Source organism: Merops nubicus, unplaced genomic scaffold (genome assembly GCF_000691845.1).
Source record: "Merops nubicus isolate BGI_N331 unplaced genomic scaffold, ASM69184v1 scaffold6666, whole genome shotgun sequence".
NCBI classification, from domain to species: domain Eukaryota; kingdom Metazoa; phylum Chordata; class Aves; order Coraciiformes; family Meropidae; genus Merops; species Merops nubicus.
Window position 1 is genome coordinate 2859 of NW_008615540.1, and position 9118 is coordinate 11976.

Consider the following 9118-nt stretch of genomic DNA (forward strand, 5'->3'; position numbering starts at 1 on the left):
CACTTCACCACATTGCTCAAAGACCTACCTGACTTGGTCTTGAACACATCTAGTGATGGGACATCCACAGCTTCCCTCGACAACCTGTTCCAGTGTCTCACCATCCTCATAGTGTAGAATTTCTTCCGTACATCTAATCTAAATCCACCTTCTTACAGTTTGAAACCCATTAACCCTCGTCCTATCACTACAACCCCTTGTAAAAAGTCCCTGCTTATCTTTTTTGTAGCTCCCATCAGGTACTGGAAGGCTGCAATAAGGTCTCCCTGGAGCCTTTTCTTTTCCAGGCTAAACAACCTCAACTCTATTAGCCTGTCCTCACAGCAGAAGTGCTCCAGCCCTCTGATCATCTTCGTGGCCCTCCTCTTGACCTGCTCCTGCTCTTTTGATGCAGCCCACGATACAGCTGGATTTCTGGGCTGCACTCATGCATTGTTGGCTCATGCTGAGCTTTTCATCAGCCAGCACTCCCAAGTCTTTCTTTCCAAGACTGCTCTCAGTTCATACTGCACCCAGCCTGTATTTGTGCTTGGGATTGCCCCGACCTGTTGTGGTGAGCAGAGCCCGCCCTAGGCAGGGATCGGCGTGCGGACGAGCTCGCGATGTAACGGCAAGCTCAGACTGCCCACGAGGGGCCTTGTGGGTGTGGCTTGTGCTATATAAGCAATTGCAGCTGCGCAATAAACGCCATTTGCAACATCCTTCACATTGAAGCCTGTGTCTGTGATGGTACCCAACGGCAGAGGTTGGGTGGCAGAGATCCCGGGGTTCGGGTGTCGGTAACGCCACCGACCCAGATGCAGGACCTTGCACTTGGCCTTGTTGAACTTCATGAGGTTCACACGGGCCGACCTCTCAAGCCTGCCAAGGTCCCTCTGGATGGCCTCCCTTCCTTCCTGTGTGTCAACTGTTACCACACAGTTCAGCGTCATCAACACACTTGCTGAGGTTGCACTCGATCCTACCATCCATGTTACTGACAAAGATGTTAAACAGCACCAGTCCCAGTACCAATACCTGAGGAACACCACTCATCACTGGTCTCCACTTGGACATAGAGCCATTGACTTCAACTCTTGGAGTGCAACCATCTAGCCAATTCCTTATCCAGCAAGTAGTCAATCCATCAAATCCATGTCTTTTCAATTTAGAGACCAGGATGTCATGTGGGACAGCGGTGAACGCTTTGCACAAGCCCAGGTAGATGACGTCAGTTTCTCTTCCTTTACCCACCAGCGCTGTAACTCCATAATAAATGGCCACCAAATTTGTCAGGCCCTTGCTGAAGCCATGTTGGTTGCTACCAAGCACCTTCTTATTTTCCATGTGCCTTAGCAGAGCCTTCAGAAGGATATGCTCCATGATCTTGCCAGGCAGAGGTGACACTAACTGGCCTGTCCTTGCCTGAGTCTTCCTTTTTTCCCTTTTTGAAAATGGGAGCTATGTTTCCCCCTTTCCAGTCAATGGGAACTTCACCAGACTGGCATGACTTTTCAAATAGGATGAAAAGTGGCTTAGCAACTTCATCTGCCAGTTCCCTCAGGACACGTGGACGGATCCCATTTGGTCCCATGGACTTGTACACCTTTAGGTTCTTTAGATGGCTTTGAACCTGATATTCAGTTACAGTGCATGCATGTTTCTTCTCCTAGTCCCCGCCTTTGGCTTCTTCTTGGGCGGTGTGGCTGGAGCCCGTGCCAGTGAAGACTGAGGCAAAGAAGTTATTGAGTACCTCAGCCTTCTCCATATCCCTCATGACCTGGTCTCCTGTTTCCTTCCAGAGAGAGCTGACATCTTCCCCAGCCTTCCTTTTATCACTGACGCACCTGTAGAGATTTTTCTTGTTACCGTTGATGTCCCTGGCCAGATTTAATTCTATCTGGGCTTTAGCTTTCCTAACCTGATCTGTGGCTCTTTGGACAACTTCTTTGTGTTTCTCCCAGGCTACCTGTCCTTGATTCTACTCTCTGTAGACTTTCTTTTTGCAGCTAAATGTGTCCAGGAGCAACCTGTTCATCCATGCAGTCCTCCTGGCATTTCTCTTTTTTGGGGATGCATTGCTCCTGGGCTTGTAGAAGGTGGTCCAAGAATACTGACCAGCTTTCTTGGGCCTCTCTCCCCTTCAGGGCTTTACCCCATGGTACTCTACCAAGCAGATGCCTGAAGAGGTCCAAGCCTGCTCTCCTGAAGTCCAGGGTAATGAGCTTGCTGCACATCCTCCTCCTTGCCCTAAGGATCTTGAATGACACCATTTTGTGGTCACTGCAGCTGAGGCTGCCCTTGAGCTTCATGTTACCAGAAACTAACAAGTAGTAAATTTTGTTTTATTGCTCCTAATTTAAGATAATAATGCAAACTTACAACATGCAGTCCTATTGTTGTCACTGCAGAGAGATCTATAGGAAAATTCAATCATAATGATAACTACTTATCTGTGGGAAGCAGAAAGTCCAGTATTCTTCCACTTCGTAGATGGTTCCAATTTCTTCTGGTCAATGGATCTTCTTTCTGCAGAACATTTCTCTTTCTCAGATACTTTCTTTTCTGTAAAATCATAAAGGTTCTGCAACTGGTCAGAGACCTCAGCACCGACCACTTCCATATGCTGATATTTCTTCTTACATTCCGGTTCTTTAAAAAATCTATATTCCTAATAAAAGAAGGAGACATAGTTTGTCAGTCATATTGCTATATAAATAATGCATGTTTAAACAGTAAGTTATAAGCACAATTCCAGGATGCTGTGTTTAAAAATTCTATATATTAAATGTAGAATTAGATTATAAGGATAAAACCAGATTGACTTTATAAGAGTGAAACATTACTCTGGAAAGTACCTGTCACTGTGTGCAAATTGAAGTTTTTGAAATAAATGAACTAGCTAAATTTGGAACTTTATGAACATACTTCAGTGTTGGGCATTGTTGAATTTCTAATAGGTGAAATTTGTGACACAAGCACTTTTACAGAACCCATTAATTCCAACTGAGTTTTAAGATCTAGAATTGCAAAGTAAGTCATTCTGCTTTCAAAGGATCACTTATATAAAAACTATTTCCTTGCATAGAGGATTTATAAAAAATTCCCCCAAAAACTAATGAACATAAAACTGAAAACAGGCTGTGGTAAACTGCTATACTTCGGTTCCAAGTAATTTAATTTGATATACTTCAGAGTTAATATAAGCACATTCCATTTCAGTTTTTTCATCTTCTATCTCTCAGGACAAAACATTGTTGAACAAGTCACATACAAGAATGGAGATGAGTGACAGCTACCAATCCTTCAGCTGTCTGTGTCTAGTACCATGGCTGATCAAAAATATCCAGAACAGAAAGGACTCTTGTCAACTCTTATTCACTATTGGAACGTATTCAATTTTTACAGGAAAGACAGCATACCATCATTACTTATTACTATTATTGCAGCTGTCACTATCAGATAGGTGAAGACATTCCTTTATGTATCTGATTCAAGGCTGTTTTAAGGAGACTGTCAGTCTGGTCTGTTTTCGATCAGTCCCTGATGTGAATTGGCTGTTCCAGGCTTGCTGACCCAACCGTTTAATCATAAACTAACTTATGCTAATACTCTCATACTGAAAATGTACTCTAGACAAGACAATTTAACACAGGACAAACTGGACAAATGACAGGGGAACTAATGCTGTAGCTTAACCAGCTAAGCACATGTTAAAAAGTAAGTTTCCTACAGCACTGGAAGCCCACACAGCAATTCTACAGGTCAGCTTAAACAAGGCAAAGAAGATATTATAAAAGTTACTCGGCTTTGTAATATATGTGTACATATAGAGGTTTTTGAAGCTCTCCTCTCCTTAGAAAATAAATCAAAACTATTTTCAGTTAAAACTTATTTCATGTAGGCAACCTTGGGAATACAGCTTTTCTCTGCTTTTCAGAGTTCTAGAGTAGAGATAGATTCGCCCTCAAATAAAAATGTTCTGCAGGTGTACAGTATTAACTAGTTTAAATTCTAGTTTTAACATGCAGAGTGTACTGAACCAGCTCTTCAGAAATGCAATATGGTATGGTATGTTATATGATATGATATGATATGATATGATATGGCATGATATGATATGGCATGACATGACATGACATTCCTAAACTATTAAAATGGTTTACTTTATACTTTTCAGCATAAGCTTATTTACTCAGTCAGGGAATACTAAGTGATTTATATGACAGTTGAAGGAAAATAGGATAAATTGTATTTATTTACTCTTGTTTAATAAGTGTACACATTTCTTCAAGAGCTGCAGTATCTTTATAAGAGCAGAAAACCTGTGAAGGTATATTATCTCTATTATCAAAATTAACATTTATTTATATTAACATTTAGAATTAAAACTGTAAAAGATTATTAGAATATTACCATATATTACCTTTTATTACTACCGAATGAAGCCAAATCACTTTGAAAATGCATTAAATTAGTAATTGTGTCTAAAACTATTCATATATTCTCACATTTATGAAATGTAAACCAATATATTGATATAACATTAAAAAAAATACTTGCCTATGAGATAAAACACATTTTGGAACTTAGTGCACTTTCAAACACAACAACTTAAAAAATCTAATTCCATTACTATTAATATAAGCTGCTGTATTTATATGTATAGCTTGAAACGCTCTGGTTTTACATCCATATAGAAACTGACAAATATCTATATCTAAAATAAATAAATAAATAAATAACTTCCTGCAGTAATTAAAATTGCATATAAATAGCCACAATAAAACTTTTGACAGGATTTAGCCTGTAATGAATTTCATCACAAGGTTATTAATCTGTTATAATTACACTAGAAATCTGAAAAGAGAAAATTTTTTTCAGGAATGAACAAATAACTAAAATTGCAGTAGCACTGTGTGATTATAGCCATAGAGCTCTGAATGAATGCCAAAACACTTGCATTTTACAGTGGCTAAAGCAACACAAAGTGTGTAAGCTGGATGCTGAACTTTCAGCTCCAAAATTTAAATCACGCAGTTCTCCTTAAGAAGTTGGGCTATTATTTATATTCGGATTAAAAAGAATGAAGTTAAAAATTTAAGTGTTTTTGATCATAGAAAAATAGTCATAAAGAGTTAACCATTTACATAATATTATCGTATTTTCCTGCTTCAGTATTTCTAGTGTTCCACAAAGAATAACATTGGAAGATGAGCAGAAATTTTTATGCAAAATTAGAAGCTGACCGCACATATTGGATACAGTATGATATGTGAAATACTGTATTATTTGCCTTTTAAGAAAGGAACATCTTTAGTAGAAACTGAAACAAATTAAAAGAAAAACAGTAAATGTATTTTGGCATCTTTAAAATTCTTCATTTAATCACAGATTTATCATTGATAAAGAACGTAAGTATTCAGCCAGATTTATAATGTAATTCTTAACAACATAAAATGTATTTGTACACAGCAGACTATACACCCAGTATCAGTAAATACATACCTGTTTAGCCATATTTTCTACAAACCTAGGTGACTTCTCCCTTAAAAATGTGACAATATCTTTATATACATCACTTCTTCTTTCATAGTCAATAGAATCTTTACCCTTTTGCTGACCCTTAAAAAAAAATCAAACTTATTAATAGTATTGCCTTACACAGATACTTTAATTTGCATCATAAAATGGTGCTAATGAGCACAGATATCATACTGTAATGAACTGGGTACAGAAATCTCATCCTCAGCAGAGTTCATCAAACTTAAATAATGCTTTGTAAAGATTCACAGATTATCTCCGTGAATCCCAACAGATAATCAAGACCTGACATAGAATTCTGCAAGTAATTACTATCAGTTAATTGTACTGTGTGTAGTTCCACTGAAAAGAATTTATGGCTCATGGAAAACAAACAAGTAAATATGAGCTTCCTTTGCAGTCTGACAGATGTCTAAAGGGATCAGAAAATAATGTGACCTGACAAGCCAAAGCTTTATAAGCTTCCACCTATAAAAATGTGCTAAGTCAAAATTTCCCTGGATTTTTTTAACTCTTAAGAAATCAGCTGGTGGAGTTATGCCTGACAGATATCAGTCTCTCTTCAAAATGAATGTAAGAGCTCTGGTCACTGCCTAACACCCATAAGGGACTATTATGCCTAAATAAAACCCATTTGTAAGGCAAGACGTAACCAAAATTAAAAATAGAAGACAAGAGAGATATAATTTCTAAAAAGCTTTCACGGAAAGGGAAAGAACTGCTTATCATATATAAAAATACAAAAGCAAGCTATATTAGCCACACACAATAGTATTACACTTCAAATCAAGAGCAATGCGGCTCTAGAGAAGCATCTGGTCCCACAGCACCTTTAAATAGGAATACTGTGAAGGACTGTTGGGGCATGTTTAAAGACTAAACAAACACTGCTAGCAAAAAGTGCAGAATATTCTCGTAGTATAAAACTTGCAGAAAAAGCACTCAAAACATATGGGAAAAGTAGAATGCATTTATTACCTTGTCTTTTCCTTTGTACCAATAAACTATGCAAGTCTTACAGTACAGCCTCGACACCACTACTCTAAACCTGATGGATTTTTGATCTGGGCACATAAAAATATTCATTACTCCATGGAATCCTTTATTATTACTTACTCCATTTAAAAACACTCCTGCTGTGCTGCAAGTGACATACAAAGGATCAGTGTCATGTGGTTTGATGGCTAAATAACAAATTTCTCCATGCACTTGTCTCCAGGGAGGAGCTCGGCATCCATTAGAGAACGTGTAATCTGTAACCAATCAGCAATAGTGTTTTCACCAAGTTTAAAAATATTTCTTAATAGTTATGCTTGATGATTAATATAATATGTATACAAATTAAATTCCTCAAACAATACCTTACTCTTAAGAATTTGCACTTGATAAATTAATCACACAAAGCTCTGTGGCCTGTGGCCTAATCCAATTAAGAGGCATACTACGGTCAGTACTTTTCAGCATCAGGGACTCGGTTTACTTCCTCAGCTTCTACGGAATAAATTTATATTATTGGAGATTATTTCTATAACTAAAACTGAAGAATTGCATTCCATAGCTGAAAATATGTTTTATCTTACTTTGTAACTTTAAAGTAGAAATAAACACTTCACATTCATTACTGAAATTAATTTAGCAAATTTCACACAGAAGTCAAGTACTTTAATAAGGGTATATATAAATGTGAGATATGAGCAGATCTGCACCTGATGTATATTCCAGTGATTCCAGTACTGTATCTTCTCCTTCCCCAGAGAAACCCTTGAGCAGATTTACTTCATGATTTATAGCTTCTGGATTTAGTCTTACATCCCTGCAATTAATAGAAAATGGTCTAAAATGTATTCATCAAAAGGATGTACTCAGAGAAATAAAAAGAGAATATTAATTTTTCTTTTTCTTTTACATCAAGTCTTAACAGTAGCAGCAAAAATCTGGAAATAGGTCATCTTCCATTGTTTTCCTTAATTTTTTCTGTCGGTTTAGTGAAATGTTAATTCCATAGCTGATATGAAGTCCTTGTAACTATGAAACAGACTCAATGTAATACTTAATATGCTTCCATGAAGAAATAAACATTTCCTTGAAAATGTTCAACTGTAATTTTCTTGTTTGTACAAATTACTTCAATTTGCTGCCAAAACACAAAGCACATGCAATAAAAACCCCACGCTTGCAGGCACACACTTGCATACCCACACCTAAAGCAAAACCTCCAGGAAAAATACAAAACAAAACAAAGGTTTTTTTTCAATAACTTAGTGAACAGCGAAATTTATTTCAATATTTCTTTATGTCACACCAAAAGCATATGTGGTGGGTTGAAAGCAATCCGATTTAACAATAAAACAAAAAACTGCACTGGCTGACAGGCTTAGCTTCCCTTTGAAATGCACTTACTGTGAAATATGTTGCAAAGAGCTATTAAGCAGTTGCAAATCTAGCTGACGAAGAAGAATAAAGATTTTCATTTTCATTTCTATTTCAGGGTCATCATCTTTTTTCACTTTGGCAAGTAAACGCAACATGGACATATCTTCTCCTTCAACAGTTCCATATTCAGGGCCAAGAATTTTCACCACAGGATCTCTGTTAGCTTGGAGCATGGCACAGATTCATACAAGTGATTAGCCAAGACAAGCATTTCTTATCTCAATTGCTGAGTAATTTTGATGCTATTAATTTACAATAAGAACTTCAATAAGGTGCATATTCATCAAATATTACTGTATGATGTAATCTTTCATACTCCTCTGTTGTAATTTGAAATGCACTTTTAAAAATTGAAAACATTATTAACAAAAAGAAATTTTTCACAACAAACAAAACTGCTTTTCAAAATAAATGTTAAGATTAATTTAACCAAGAGACAAATATTAAATATTTCACTTCATCAACAGCCCCCTTTCCAAAAAACATGCATAGCTGATCACCCAAACAGGAAATCAGTGGGTTTAACTCACTTAAAATTGATCACTTTGGAACTATGGTTTAGTGTTAAAGAACATGTTTAAAGTTTTCTATCAGCACTCCCAATGGTCCCATTACTTCCTCAGCTATGCCAGCTGTTCTTTTTGGTAAACAGTGACATAACTGCGTATCACTGGGTTTGACAAGAAGATTTTCTTCTGTTCCTGCAAATGAAGTCCCATGCATCTGTGAAAGCTTCTGCATGCTACCCCATCCATATTATCCTTCCCTATTATTCATGGTTGATCACTGGCAGTGACAGGGCCATGGATTAGATAGATCTGAAGTTGGAATATGCAAGAATATGCATTTATATTTTAGTACTGCAGATGCAATTTCTACCAACGTTACCAAAAAATATGAGTGACCTCTTCCGCCTCCAATGAGAGGATATCCAGTTTAGCATATCAAGGGTCTTGTCAGTTTGAGAATCTACGACTTGAATATGACACAGTGGAAGTACTTGTACCTATAGTTTAAAAGGTTTTGTTAGAAGAACCTGAAAGTGCTCTCCGTCAGCCTTGTGCATTTAAGAAGGTCTTAAGCATACAAGTTTTTAGCTGGCTATTTTTAAGGATGTAACCTTTTAAAAGCAGATTACACTACAAACATCAGAAAAACCGCT

General features: G+C 37.1%; 1 protein-coding gene across 1 annotated transcript in view; it reads right to left on the minus strand.

The window, feature by feature from the left end:
* Positions 1-9118, minus strand: part of LOC103775099 (armadillo repeat-containing protein 4-like) — a gene marked incomplete at its 3' end in the record, with an annotated part of 13738 nt that overhangs the window by 2752 nt on the left and 1868 nt on the right. Inside the window, exons 3-7 of the mRNA XM_008942541.1 lie at positions 7924-8119; positions 7230-7336; positions 6640-6776; positions 5488-5604; positions 2466-2650 (exon numbers count right to left, since the gene is read on the minus strand). Coding sequence (XP_008940789.1) covers positions 2466-2650; positions 5488-5604; positions 6640-6776; positions 7230-7336; positions 7924-8119 — 742 coding nt within the window. The remainder of the gene's footprint in view (positions 1-2465; positions 2651-5487; positions 5605-6639; positions 6777-7229; positions 7337-7923; positions 8120-9118) is intronic.